Source organism: Zerene cesonia, chromosome Z (assembly GCF_012273895.1).
Source record: "Zerene cesonia ecotype Mississippi chromosome Z, Zerene_cesonia_1.1, whole genome shotgun sequence".
Taxonomy (NCBI): Eukaryota; Metazoa; Arthropoda; class Insecta; order Lepidoptera; family Pieridae; genus Zerene; species Zerene cesonia.
Genome location: NC_052122.1, coordinates 5,045,457 through 5,059,645, shown reverse-complemented (window position 1 = coordinate 5,059,645; position 14,189 = coordinate 5,045,457). Strand labels below are relative to the sequence as shown.

Genomic DNA, 14,189 nt, shown 5'->3' with positions numbered 1-14,189 from the left:
TCACTTAGAAATAATTTTATATTTCTCTGTATTGGTATTTGGTAAAATAACCTAAATTAGGGTACATCTATTTGTTTTGGCAGCACTACAACCTATATGTCAAAGTGAAATTTATCTATCACAGATATTTTATAACAACGATTCACTACAATCATCGTAATATTTTATTCTATTTTAAGCATATTATTTAATTTGCAATATAATAGATCTTTTAAGATATTACGAAATAAAAATTTTCAGACCACTAATCCCATATTTGAAACAAAATGAATTAACATTTTATTAGCATTTTCATATAAATGATTAACTATGACTAATACAACATAAATTTTAATATTACTTGATTGAATTATAGAATATTGCTAAGTTTAGTCAGAATAATGCAAATTAATGTTTTTAACAAATAAATATAGCAGGCTTGGGACACAAAAATTTTCATGATTTTTTGTATTACCCATAACTTTGCCATGTAACTTTTTCCATAGGCCTCCTTACTTTGCGACAAATCTACTTAATGTTTTTCACCCTTAAATAGTCATCCTAAACATTCTCGCTCCAGACTCCCCAAATTTATGTTTTTCTTACTTTTTTATATTCTCTGAAAAAATATTTAATTTCCGATTTAATGGTCGCAGGTATCTGTGATCGATTTTTACTATAAAAGTGAGATACTAATTCACATCTCAAAATAAAAAAATACAATTCCAAAATGGGTTTATTCATTAAGGAGCTATCTATGATGCCAAAGACAGACAATACACACAAAAAGAGACACGATTAATATAATTAAACAATTAACAAGCCTTTGATTATACGTCGGGGATTAAAAAATAATGTAAATCCAGTATGCAGAATTTCAACTCGTTTAATACTTATTTTAATATGATAGACCGGATTAACTACAGCTGCTGTTAGTACTGCAAACATTTGCTTCCAGGAAATGTACAAGTTGTGGGGTACTTAATTCTATGAAATATTAGGAATTTCGAAAACACTAAGTCACTTTTCTTGCAATAGGTGTCAAATGGTGCCTTGAATTGAAATGTGTATGATAGGTATGTTTTACTAAAACCTTAATTTTACACCTAAACACAATATTATTAATTAATATTCTACAACATATATGCATTCTACTTATCTAAATTTTACTTTTAATGTTATTAGTTCCATAGCCGGAAAATTTATCAGATTAATATTAGACATAGGTACGCCATCACTGGTACCAACTAAATTAGTTTGATATACATTTTTAACGTTTTGTAAAATTTGTTCTAAATTAAAACTTACATCGGAATTGCAATGAAATAGGTCAGAATAAGAAATCTGGCACGAGTAACTTTGCCTATGTAATGTTATCAAGGCAGTAATTGGTAAAGAAGTCGACAACCTTTTGGATAGCGTTCTAAAATTTATGACTGTTACATCGCATGCAAAAGTACTCTGAATCAAAGGTAGAAACGCATAATAGCATAGATCGAATAAATTTCGATCAATGAAAAAAATATCTAATGGGTAGTTCAGAGTGTTTACCAAATGAATAGCTAATATACTTGGCATTGAAATAATCGGTTTTGATAGTTGCTTGTTTTTTGATTCATCGTGTATCAAGTTTTCTAGCAAAATATAGTGCACATGATTCGTCGAACTACTATCAGCTAAGCCTTCATCAATGCCGCGACCATCATTAAATAATACCCTCCTATCCAGCATTACAACTATTTGTCCCTCTTGCAAAGCCGTGACTCCTTGAGCATGGTCTGTTATGAAAGTTAATCTACACGTCTCATCTTGAATAAATGCCATACTTGTCATAACAATCATATTTGATTCAACGGGTCTGCTTAAATTTAATTTACGTGGTGTATACTGAAAACCATTATTATCTATTACTATTTCTGGAGGATTACCGTTACTGATATCCGTTTGTATAGACATGAACATTTCTAGTTCTCTGTTTTTTGGAGACGCCTCATAATCTACTTTACTATCAACTCGAATAACATTCGTCAAAGGACTATTTGCAATGTTGTATATTTGCACGGTATGTTGCAATAGTCGACCGTAAATAGAAACAAAGTCAGTGGCGACATTGCCAGACGTTATCAACATAACTTTAGCATTGGTAACTTTTTTTGGATTTTCAAAAATATTAGATAAAGGATTTGAAGTGTTTGCCTTAAATAAGAATAAACCTGAATGAGTATCAGAACTCTTGAATGCACCGTAATTCATTAAGATTTGTTTCTCACGGTAATTTTCTTTTTCAATAACTGTTTTCAAGAACCCCGTCATTTCGTCGAATATTAAACGAAATTTATAGTTTTCAATTTGAATATCTCCTGTCTCTACAGGTTGTATGCTAAATTGAAAGTTAGAATTACCCCCATTTAAGGGTTCTTCAGCACACATCATACAGTATACTGTGGAAGTACTAAGCGTTACATCGTACGTCTCTTTAACTTTAAATAATTCAATCGTCATTGGAGGGACTTTGATAACAAATATAATTTTATAAAACTGTTTTGATATTTGTATTACATTCCTATCACTGTTATACTTCCAAAATGGATTTATTTGAATCATAATGTCTTTTTTATTGTGATCGACAACTCTTATGTTAGGATTTCTTGTTATTAATTCTACTAACTCACTTCTCTCGTGACTGTAGGAATTAAACACATAAAGATAGTCACCAGGTGCCACTGATTTAAAAGGGGATATAAATTCACCGTCTCGGTACACATACTTAAAAATATACTTTTCATTATTATCAGACTTACTAGTGAGAAGGCTAATCGAATATTCCTGAATATACCAGCAGTCTTTGACTGCTGTTAGAATTTGGTTCTGGATGTATCTTACCATATTAGCAGGTAAAGTTCCGCTTAGAACATTGCGGTCTTGAAGCCGAGCAACAATTTCTCTAACATTTGCTAACTTTTCAAACATTTCGGATACGTTGCCTCGAAGGGCATTTAGATTTAATGTAAATGTGAACAAAATTTCTGTGGAACGAAGGGTAGCTTGGAGCCGTCTCAGTAAAATTTTTAATATAGGTCTTGTTGTAAAATAACCAGTCCAATAAGCAGCGTTGGTATCTTGTATATCAGCGAAGTTTAAAAAATCTCCTTTCAATGTAGGATAGTATGATTTATGTCTTTCAGTGATTGCAGCAAAATAATTGATTGGTGTACCAAACTCCACGGTAGCTTTATAAATATTTTGATTAGTATTGATGAAGTCAGATATTCGTAAGTAATTATTGTATTGGTAATCAAATTCCGTTTGAGTGCTGAAATGAAATGGATTTCCTATAGGAGCAATTATAATGTTATGTGGAGACGTAGTTCCTGTTTTTGAGTACTGTTCTAGCAATCTTTCAGACTTCCTTTTGACGTTATACGTATTGATGTCTAGAATTTTATTAGCAAAGTTAAACTCATCGTTACAAATGTGTTTATGAGGACCACAGGCCTCAAATCCGTCTGAATTAAACTGTAAATAATGAGTGAGAACCGTGTGCTTCGGATATCTATCTTTCCCAATTCTATTTAAAACTTCATTTATAGCATTTTCTGTTGATTTGTCATGATCCCAGTTTTGTAGCCACATAAAATCGCTGTATTGATACTCAGCAAAAAATTGCTCCCATGAAAAATGGATATTGGTAAAAACCAAGTATGAAATACCAGATGCAGATAAAATATATGGAAATGAAGGGCTATGTGTCACACTATTGGTCAGCCAAGCTACATTTGGTTTGTACTTTAAAAAACGATGAAGCCACTGATGACCTGAAATAATAAATACATTCTATAACTTTTGTCAAGAGACTGGGATTTAGATAATTAAATATTTTATAAACTTAACAACACCTTCGGTAAACTGATGAAGTATTCCGAATAGATTTGATGTAGCTTCGTCTGTTTCCACCCAACCACCTGTGGTTATTTCAAGTCTCCCTTCCCTAACTAAACGACGCAGGTTCTGTAAAAGATAATTTATTTTACAATGCTCTTGATCAAAAAACTCAACATCAGTAATAAATTCTTACTAACAACACGCCTTTTCTGTGATGCGAATTTCCACCATTGGCTTAAATGAGATACTTCGTTCCAAGTAAATGTAAGGTTGGAATAAAATTGCAATTTCTTAATCATGTTTGTTATTATTTTATGTACAGTCTCCTCGTGATATACATGAAATGGCTTTTTCCAAACAGTGTCTACATGTGTTCGAGGAATAAGAATTACCTAAAAATAATAATGTGTTTAAAATAATGCACCTGCAATCTGTATTATAATAACATTTTTTAACTCAATTCTTACTTACTTTAAGTGGAGGCCAATTAGGATTTCTCATTAGAGACTCGTAGCGATTATCATAAATTTTATTCCAAAAATGTTTTTTTACTATCCAAGGCGGCTGAAACATTACACAACATATTATTGAAATCAAGTTTTTAAAATATCTTAACTAATTAACTATTTGACATATACAACTTATTTCATTAAGTAAACAATTAAGCAATACCTCATCATAAATAAATAAGACTGTATTTTCTTGTGCTCGAAATTATGTACTTTTTAACGGATTTAAAAAAATCGCTGTAAACTTTTCGAAACCTTGGGTTAAATAAGGATCGCGTTTATAATCCGTTTAAATAACATTTACTTCCAAATAAAACTCTTTAACATAAAAAAGAACCTTCGAGTTTGTCAGAACTAGATCAAGTTTAAGTGGTACACATAGCATTTCAAATAAAATAAAATAAAAAAATAAAAATCGGTTCACCCAGTACGAGTTTGATAACAAGTACAATTGTCAAATACAGTCGAATTGATAACCTCATCTACGTTGAAATCAGTTGAATAGTGAAAACCTCCACTTACTTCTATATCAAATTCTAGTAACTTCTCCTGTGCGTCAATGTCTACTCTCTGTTGCAATAAGTTTTTGCAATTGTATGTTAAAATCGGTATGTTTTGAGTTTGATTTAAATGCATCTGGATACTGGGTTCTTCTATGAGAAAATCTGCTTTATCCTGATCGATGTCATATTCAGTTACTGCCAGACTCGCATTGATATCGAATTTTTTTGATGATTGTTTTGTATATTGGACCTCATATACATTTTGTAATACTGAATTATTATTATCTATTAAAACATTTGCGTCTGATTTCATATTAACTGTATTAGTCAGTGGAAAATTATTTAATGGTGGTATTTGACCTATTTCTTCAAGTAAAATTTCTCCCGAATTACTCATATTTGTGATGATGTATGGAGAGGTATAATCAGGAAACAGAACGTTTGTTTTGCTTGGTAAATCTGATGTATTGTAAAATGTATCTCTAGCCAATCTCAGTTCATTTTGATGACCATTTTTACTTAATTTCATTTTTGAGTACGTTGCCTTACTTCTACCTGTTTCTACCGATGATAAAATTGTCGAAACTCTTGGCCTTTGCATTTTATGAACGCCTCCTTTTACTTGAGTGTATCCAGGAAACATCAGAAAATCTCTTAGATGGGAAGATTGTGAATAATTATTGGTCGTATACTTAGTGTCACTGAAAGGTGTTTGGATCATTTTGGATTGATTTCGCACAATTTTTCGCAAAGCTGAAAAAATTAAATAATGCAGTCTTTATTTCTGATACTATTCTGACACTTTAGTAAAAAAACAAGTTAATTGAAGCACTTACTTTTTTCATAGCAGAAAGCATCACAAATCAAAAGGAAAACTAATATTTCAATCACGGGAGTACCGTTTACGCGCATTATTGTAACGAGTTAATGTGATTTGATCGAGATCTATTACAATGCGAATAAAGTAGGATGTTTAATTTTAAAATTTCAACAAAGACGAGGATTTCCTTATTTGTCATACGCTTGGTTGAGAACTGGCAAAATGTAAAATAATAAAAATTGTATAATGTAATTGATCGCCTCATTGGTCTTATAGTTACAATTAAGCTATTTTAATCTACGATCGATACTTACACCAAAATGTTATGGTAATTCTGATGACTCAAAAATAAGCTTCGCTAAAAGCGCATTAGCTTATATATTTAATTATATTAGTATAAACATAGATCTATTCCTAGATATTAGTATGTTATCTACACGTCAGATAATTCTTCAAGATTTTTCAAGAAACTCCTTAATAAAAGTATTCTTTTTATTAATCGACTCAGGTATATTCGTGGCCTATACTACACTATGTAGAACAGGTACGAGAAACGAATAGGTATCTAATTTCTCGGCGCGCGAAAAGGATGGTAACTTGGTAAATAAAAGAAATATTTTCACATTGCAATATATTAAAATTAAAATTTAGATGCTAAGCCAAACAGTGTATGTATATCTAACAATTCTAAGAAGGAAAAGATTGCAAACATATTGAAAGCAGGTAGGATGCGGCCAAATTTAGCGCATTTGGTGCATTTTGTCTTTATATAAGTCCTTGTCAAGCCCAAATTCGATGGACAACCGCTATCACAGCTTCGGCGTCCACATACCGAGTCCCATCCTCAGCGTACTTAGTCAAAGACTCGAGGATGGCATTAAGGAAGTTTTCTTCCTCGGGAGTCGACGGCCAGCTGAAGGGGTAAAATTAAATATTTAATTATCTTTCATTTCAGGTTTTAATATAGATATATTAAAGAATCTAGTTTCGTAATAACATGAACAGATCAGTTATTATAAACCCAAAGTATTTTAATATTTAGACTTTGATATGAGATTAAAAATATAAGATCTTAATGCACCACTCAACAAATGACATTTTGAAAGCATTATTCGCATTAACCTACTCTAATTCAATTAGCCCATCACCCTGTTTTCATAAAAGTCAAAATTATATTTTCATTATGTTTATTACGGTATTGTCATCAGCTTGTAAGATAACCCTATAAACCCAAAAATAAAAACATCGCATCTTAATTTTCATTCGCTTTTCAATCAAGTTAGAACTATTAAAACATATATAATATCAATATGTTCCAAATATAGAATGGAGTAAGGAGAAAAATTTATCAAAATGGCTTCTCATCAATGAATTGATAAAGTGCATTGCTGTATAGAAATTAGCACTATTAAAATGCAACTACATATGAATAGAGGAATTGAGTAATATCTGTTTTATTTCAAATATATATAGATAGAGAAACTCCATTTTGACGATTTTACCATATTTCGAGAACAAAGAATATTTATAAGGAATATGATTACAAAAATACCATCTAAATGTACAATATATAAACATGCAATGTATTGTAGCAAGGATTATAACTTAATGTAAATAAAAACATTACACATTCAAGGGGTATCATAACATACTTACTTTAAAATATGCTCAAGATCCATACCATTCACTGGGGCGGACACTTATGGGGCATTTGTTTTTTTTTTGTACGAATGTTGCACATTTGCAGTTTAGCATAGACAACGATATTTTTCTAAAGCAAGGAGTAGCTGCTTTCCTGTGATCAAGTCAAGTCAAATAAAACTGGTATTTTTTTTAACTAATCTAAATTTTATGTACAAGAACTAATGAAATATTTTATGTTATATTTTATAAGTTTCTCTTATTTAATAACAATATTTCGAAAAAGCTTCCAGCATAGTCCCCTTAGTACCAACATGCGATAATGGGGCGACGCGCTTTTATTGATTTTCTCACATTTCCGTTCGCACCCCTGCGCGAATTTTAATGCCAGTGTGTCAAGCTTTATACGAACAAAGTGTTAAAATATCGTAAAGGAATAATATAAGTTATAAAATGGTAAGTAGCCAATGAAGAATATTATTCATTCTTGTAGGGTCTCAAGGGTAGTTGTTAAAATGCATGTAACAAAATGGAATTAAAACTTTGCTCTGCGACAATTTTTTTTTGAATCGTTGCGATTTTCAAAGCAGAGAGATTTAAACAATATAACATTTTTTATCAAAAAGTGTTGATATGTTTTCATTTTATTTCATACAATTATATTAAATGTTTTCATTTTAATTATTACATACTAAGTAAACAAACTATTGTGTATCCACTTCCTTTTGCGTGCGAATCATATAATTGAGCGAATTTATTGTAAATATAACAAATAAATAAGTAATTGAAAACCTTAGATTAATTGCGAACAGTGTAGATGTCTTTACGTGTGCATGTTAATGTATATTTTGCTACCTACAAAATAAATAAGCCAACATTTGTTTTTACCTTAGGATACGAGTGCCATGAGTACATCAGGTCTGCTAGAGTGGGAACTTTCTCTACCATCAGACCAAATAATTTCACACGCGTGGTATCATGGCGCTCTCAGTCGAACTGCTGCTGAAAATTTATTGCAACAGGACCGTGAATTCTTAGTCAGGGACTCGTCTTCACAACCCGATAATTATGTACTCAGTTGTCGTTCAAATGGCCAACATTTACATTTTGTTATACAGCGCGTAAGTTTTATTCAACATAATGTATACAATACAATCGAAAGCCTAATTCAATTACCTTGCGATAATTCTTATTGCAGATTGTCGTTCATCCAGAAACTGTATATGAACGGTACCAATACCAATTTGAAGACGAAGCCTATGACACAGTAGCTGATCTGATTACTTCTTATGTTGGATCAGGAAAACCCATATCAGCTGCTTCCGGTGCAAGGATTCAATACCCAGCGAACAGAATGATGCCTTTGACATCGTATATCACTGGAGATGAATCGAATCCTATCATATCTCCAGCAGGAGAAAGCAATTATGGCAATCCATATAGTCTATACAGTCATTTTGCAGCAAAACCTGGAATGCAACTACGAGTGCCTTTCAAAAAGCAACGGTCACACTCGCTAACACCAATAGACATGAACCAGCATGTAACTCACGGAAAGAGCGCAAGTGCTGATGGGGTTATACAAACAAATAAGCATTTAATAAAATTTTCGAGTGAATCGTGTTCTAATTCATGGGACGCTAATCTTCCTACGAGTCCACCGGCCAAACCAGCAAGATACGACGGCCCTAAAGCAGACGAGAGGCGTTTAGAATTACAAAGATTGTACCACGTGTCTGGGTCCGATTCCGGAAATGGATCTGGTGATTCTACACAAAGTTCAGCTCACAGTGATCCCAATAAATCAAGAGTGGAGTCAGATTACAATTTAACAACTCCTACATTAAAACAACAATTTGACTACGACTTAACGGAGGCTAAATTGTTGCAAATGGAGAACTTGGATTACACAGTTGAATCACGAATCAATCTAGAGAATTTCCAATCCCAAATAATTCCACCAAGCCTAAATAAACCCTTGGAATCAGAAACCTTGCACACAATAAAATTACTTCTTAGAACGTCTGGCCCTCGTATTTTAGCAAATCATTTAACGAAAATTGATTTGCTGTTTTTACTAGATGAAGCTGTTCAAATTGATGGACTTGATAAAACAACATCTGGTTTAGAACTATGTTTCTTGCCGCAAGGAAGAAATTTGCGATTAGATATTATAGAACGGTAACATAATTACTTACCAAATAAAAACGATGTAATATATAAGTAATGACAGTTATTGTGTAAATATTTCCATTTGATATGTTAACTTTTCGTTTCAGAATTGAAACATTTCGCCTCCTCATCGCTGTTACAATATTGACATGTCAGACGGATCGACAAAGGGCAGATATAATAAATGATTGGATACTTTTAGCAATAGAAACAAAAACAGCTTTAGGCAATTTATATGGATTTTCAGCAATAATGTTTGGTCTATGCATGCCACAGGTATTTGATCTACTCAAAACACTTATGTAGAAACACGATCGGCTTTATTTGGCGGTTTCAATAAAAAAACTAAACAGCTTCATCTTGACTTTATAATTTATTTTAGGTGGAATGTCTTGAAAATGCTTGGAATATACTCCGACGTGTTTACACCGATAATGCTTTTATGTTCGAAGCAAAATTACGACCTTGCTTCAAAAGCATGAATGAAGGAACTAACCCTCTTCCACCAAACACAACGACACCATATGTGGTACCGCCAATTTTATGCTTCCATATATTCGGTAACTATATCTATATACATTGTTTTTTTTAATACATAAAATATAACAATTTGAACTGTTTTATTGTGCTTTTTCAGACGGAGATGGTGGAGCGCTTTTACAAGCAGATGACACTTTTCCGGGAAGTCTCATTAATAATTTAGAATTCGACTTCAATGCAACAGCAGCTCACCTTGAGGCTGCCAGACATTACCCTGATCAAGTTGATATGTTCAAAAGAAACGCTCGAACAGTGGTCCAGGAAATGTCTTCGCTGGGGTCGACTTTAGATCCTTCCTTACTCGAGTTGTTTCGGACGGAGTTTCACATCAATTTCTTATGGGGCGAAAGAGGTGCTCTAACTACTCCCAATCAGCGATTTGCGCGATTGACTGATATATTAACTACAATGGCGACTAAACTTGTCACCCATGCACCAGATCCTGATGATGTTGTGTAATTATTATCATAATATTACAATAATATTTAAGATAGGGGTCTTACACATATTATCTGTTATCGAAAATGGCTGAAAGACCTTCCAAAGGCGAGAAATATGCGTTTGACTTATAAGAAGCTGATTAAGATATTGGAACTATGAACTATTAAATTGCGACATTGTATACTAAGATATAATTCGATTAGAGAAATTGTAATAAAACTAATTACTTTAATTTTACCGATTGCAATAACTTTTTGAGACCTCAATTAATCAATTATAACCAATATTTTTCTTACACTGCCAATATACTGTGAAAGTTTAATTGAAACAAATCGAGTAATAAATTCCGTTTAGAAAGATTTATAGTTAATATTTATACCTGATATAACGAAATGGTTATTAATATAGCAATAAGTGACTTTCTTATTTATTGTAGGTAATTGACTTCCAATAGACTATGTTTTTTATTTGAAAACGAGTAGTTTCTTATTCGTCAATATAGTTGTATTACATTTATAAGAAATACTCAATTTACGCAGTAGTTACGAATTATATAGAGGAAAAAAATAAGTATTATACTATATACTCCTTTTTATTGTACCGATCAGTAGCGATTATGATAAATTATTTTTACCATTTGTTATACATTTTAATAAATAAACGCAGAAATATAAAGTATTAAATCCTCGTGTTTTTTTCACTCAATTTAACGGTCATAATCCACAGTAATCGTAATATTTCTGTATTATTTAAGTCAATGTCCAGTTACTGTGACCTTTGTGGCTTACAGCCAAATATATTTTTCTTACAAACAGCTGTAAAATGCAGAGAATTGCCAAAAATATTTTTAGACTTAAAATGCATCACTAAGTCATCGACTTAATCACATTTCGCTGCACACACGCTCATTGCTGAAGCTTTGTTCGCAAAAGGATTGGGCTTTAAATAACACACATGATCAATTATCAAGTTTAATTTATTTTCTTTTGGAAATATAGTGCTACTTATCTTAAAACATTAATTACAATTCCGCGGAAGTCGTAATTCGGCATTAATTAAATATCGCCACGTTGAAGCCTTACACCAATTTTATATTCTGCTATCTATTAGACATTTTATTTTAATGTAGTTATATAAAAAAAGTAGATTTACACATGTGTACAACCGATACATTACATAGTATATAACTATGTACATTAGATTCTATGACGGATATTACTATAAGGTATATTACATTTATTACGATTATGTAAAAATTTTATATTTATGATATAAATGTACATTTATGATATAGCTGTTAGATACATTGATCGGGACAACATTTTGAAATAAGAAGTAAATAGATGTTTTTACGAATCTATTTGCTTAATATAGAAGTATATAGAAAAAATATATCTTCAATGTTAATAAGAAATTAATTCGATGCTTCATCTTACGAAGAATAGCATATAATCGTTGAGATAGTAAAAAAATAAAACAGTGGCTAAGGAAAACAAAAATGCCGCCAAACTATAAAAGTAGCACTAAATATAACGCAGAGTACAACTTAACATAGATATAACGATTCTATCGAGCCTAAACTTAGAGTTTCGAATATATAAATATATTATGCTTTTTAAAATACATGTAATGTAACCTCTAAATGCTTCCCTTTTTTTAAAGATGCACCCATACCCATACCCATTCCCTTTGAACTAATCTTAGACCTATTTGATCAAAATATTTTAATTTGAATTGACTTCATTTTAAATAACACCAACAAATTATCTTTGAGGTAAAATACACATCTAATCCTATCCCTGCATGCAAATAGTTTACAAATCTAGACACAGAAAATATATAGTTCGATTTATAAAAAGGTAAGTATCCCAATTATTTTTAAACATTTACACACAAAATATTCATGCTCTTATTGTAATTATAATATTATTCATATAATTTCATTAAAACTTACAACTACTGTTACAATTAAACAAAAATGGAGCGGGCGTGTCTGCGATAGGCAGTAGCCTCTAATGCAGATCACTCGCACTCACCCAGTCGAACCGCAAAAAATTACTACATATAAGTAAAATCATCAAATCGCTAAGACTTTTTAGTTTAGAGAATAAGAAACAGCAGAATAAAAAATAAACGAAATCTTAATAAACATAAGTGGACATAAAAGCATGTCGTTGTGTTCGTATGAGTATCTGTGTGTGTGTGTGTGTGATTGTGTGTGTGATTGTGTGTGTGATTGTGTGTGTGATTGTGTGTGTGTGTGTGTGTGTGTGTGTGTGTGTGTGTGTGTGCGTGTGTGTGTGCGTGCGCGTCTGTATGTTAGTGTATGTGTATAGATTTACTACATATTTGCGCATCGTTTGTAGTTCTCGGTAGAATCGTAATCGAGACTTTTAAGCCATTTTAAAGTTATTAAATTGCAAGCAGCTGCATTCCTTGGATAAAGAGACAATTTACCATACCAGAGACGAGTGTACTATAAAAAGGGGGGGATTTAGGTGTGAATAAAGTACGACATACTGATGCGAGATGACAAAGTGTATAGTGTGATGATGTGAAAATAACAAAACACTTCCAAAATACAGTTTTGTAGAAAAACAAAACTATTAAAAACGGTTCGCTGGGCATATTTTTAAGTTTCATACGGAATGCATCATGGATTCCAGAATCATGATTCATTCAACAATATTTACAGCTGGGCAGCAAGATATTTTTGTTCTTAGTCTCGACTACGGGAACATTATGCAGCACAACGCAATAAGACATGGACTTGAGCTCCTACTGTCTAAATTTCGCTTTCAGATTGTTAATACGAAGTTTTTTATTGTTCAAATTACTAGTTATTAGTTAATTCACAAGCTACAACGTAGATATTAAGATATGTTGCAGTACATTAAATTACATTATAAAATCTATCTATTTATTATAAATTCGGTCCTCAACAACGAGACGCGATAAAAATGCAAACATTACGAGCCAATTGGCCTTTAGCAATTCCTAGACCTACCTGCGCCTTGGAAATACTATTAAGTACCTACCAATACACATGACACAATAATTTTCAATAAAATTCATCTAAAAATTCAACCCTCAACGTGTCTTTATAATTTGATGTTTACAATTATTATCACGTTTCGTCATTTGCGACCATAAGACAACATTTCCTTAATAAAGTATACACATAGAAACTTATCATTTTAAAAGCAATATAAAAATATAATTGCTTATATGTAAGTCCGTAAGCATAGTTGCTTGAGAGTGAAGGCAGTAAAGTTGACAGTCAGAAAGGTATTTATAAATTATTTGATTGAATATATAATATATAGAAATCAATGTAAGCATACAATTTGCACAGTTCATACGCACAGGGACACTGTAAGAAGAGTCTAAAATAGAAAGTCTTTGCTCGTACACATTACGTGGTCGTGTTTGTTAAACACCGACAGACGTAGATATGTTCAGGTTCTCGTGCATTCACCATCAGTGCAATAGAAGATGTTGCACTTAAAAGGGGTGAAACCCGTAAGTAGATCAAAATTTCAATGATTTCGCAATCAATGCTAACGTCGCCTGGGCCTTGTCGCCGTTGAAGCGCCGGAGCTCGACGATCGCCTGCAATAAACTTTCAATTACCTAGTCTTGCCATAAATATTGTAATAAAGAAAAAAGAAAATTGTTAACTGCAAATAACATTTATTACTT

At 32.0% G+C, this 14,189-nt stretch overlaps 3 protein-coding genes and 1 long non-coding RNA gene across 5 annotated transcripts in view; 1 reads left to right on the top strand and 3 right to left on the bottom strand.

The window, feature by feature from the left end:
- Positions 1 to 1,134: 1,134 nt before the first annotated feature.
- LOC119835763 (alpha-mannosidase 2-like) lies at positions 1,135 to 5,785 on the bottom strand. The gene is made up of 6 exons (XM_038360750.1): positions 5,710 to 5,785; positions 4,893 to 5,626; positions 4,333 to 4,425; positions 4,059 to 4,253; positions 3,876 to 3,987; positions 1,135 to 3,794 (listed from the first exon to the last, which is right to left on the bottom strand). The coding sequence occupies exons 1-6, from the start codon at positions 5,783 to 5,785 to the stop codon at positions 1,135 to 1,137; spliced, it is 3,870 nt and encodes a 1,289-aa protein (XP_038216678.1).
- Positions 5,786 to 6,309: 524 nt separating this feature from the next.
- LOC119835567 lies at positions 6,310 to 7,483 on the bottom strand. The gene is made up of 2 exons (XR_005288063.1): positions 7,350 to 7,483; positions 6,310 to 6,606 (listed from the first exon to the last, which is right to left on the bottom strand). It is a non-coding gene; the product is annotated as an uncharacterized LOC119835567 (long non-coding RNA).
- Positions 7,484 to 7,697: 214 nt separating this feature from the next.
- Positions 7,698 to 11,038, top strand: LOC119835566 (breast cancer anti-estrogen resistance protein 3 homolog). Its single transcript, XM_038360474.1, has 6 exons — positions 7,698 to 7,790; positions 8,228 to 8,455; positions 8,533 to 9,515; positions 9,614 to 9,782; positions 9,889 to 10,066; positions 10,144 to 11,038. The coding sequence occupies exons 1-6, from the start codon at positions 7,788 to 7,790 to the stop codon at positions 10,503 to 10,505; spliced, it is 1,923 nt and encodes a 640-aa protein (XP_038216402.1). The 5' UTR covers positions 7,698 to 7,787; the 3' UTR covers positions 10,506 to 11,038.
- Positions 11,039 to 12,750: 1,712 nt separating this feature from the next.
- Positions 12,751 to 14,189, bottom strand: part of LOC119835577 (protein DDI1 homolog 2) — an 8,998-nt gene continuing 7,559 nt past the window's right edge. For both annotated transcript variants that reach the window (XM_038360486.1, XM_038360485.1), the window contains one exon: positions 12,751 to 14,099. In XM_038360486.1, coding sequence (XP_038216414.1) covers positions 14,019 to 14,099 — 81 coding nt within the window. In that variant the 3' untranslated portion in view covers positions 12,751 to 14,018. The remainder of the gene's footprint in view (positions 14,100 to 14,189) is intronic.

Coding starts and splice junctions, on each gene's coding strand:
- LOC119835566 (XM_038360474.1), top strand. Junction 9,783..9,888: donor TTGGTCTATGCATGCCACAG/GTATTTGATCTA, acceptor AATTTATTTTAG/GTGGAATGTCTTGAAAATGC. Junction 10,067..10,143: donor TTTATGCTTCCATATATTCG/GTAACTATATCT, acceptor GTGCTTTTTCAG/ACGGAGATGGTGGAGCGCTT.
- LOC119835763 (XM_038360750.1), bottom strand. CDS start 5,785: ATGCGCGTAAACGGTACTCCCGTGATTGAAATATTAGTTTTCCTTTTG. Junction 4,254..4,332: donor CTAATTGGCCTCCACTTAAA/GTAAGTAAGAAT, acceptor TATTATTTTTAG/GTAATTCTTATTCCTCGAAC. Junction 3,795..3,875: donor ACTTCATCAGTTTACCGAAG/GTGTTGTTAAGT, acceptor TTATTATTTCAG/GTCATCAGTGGCTTCATCGT.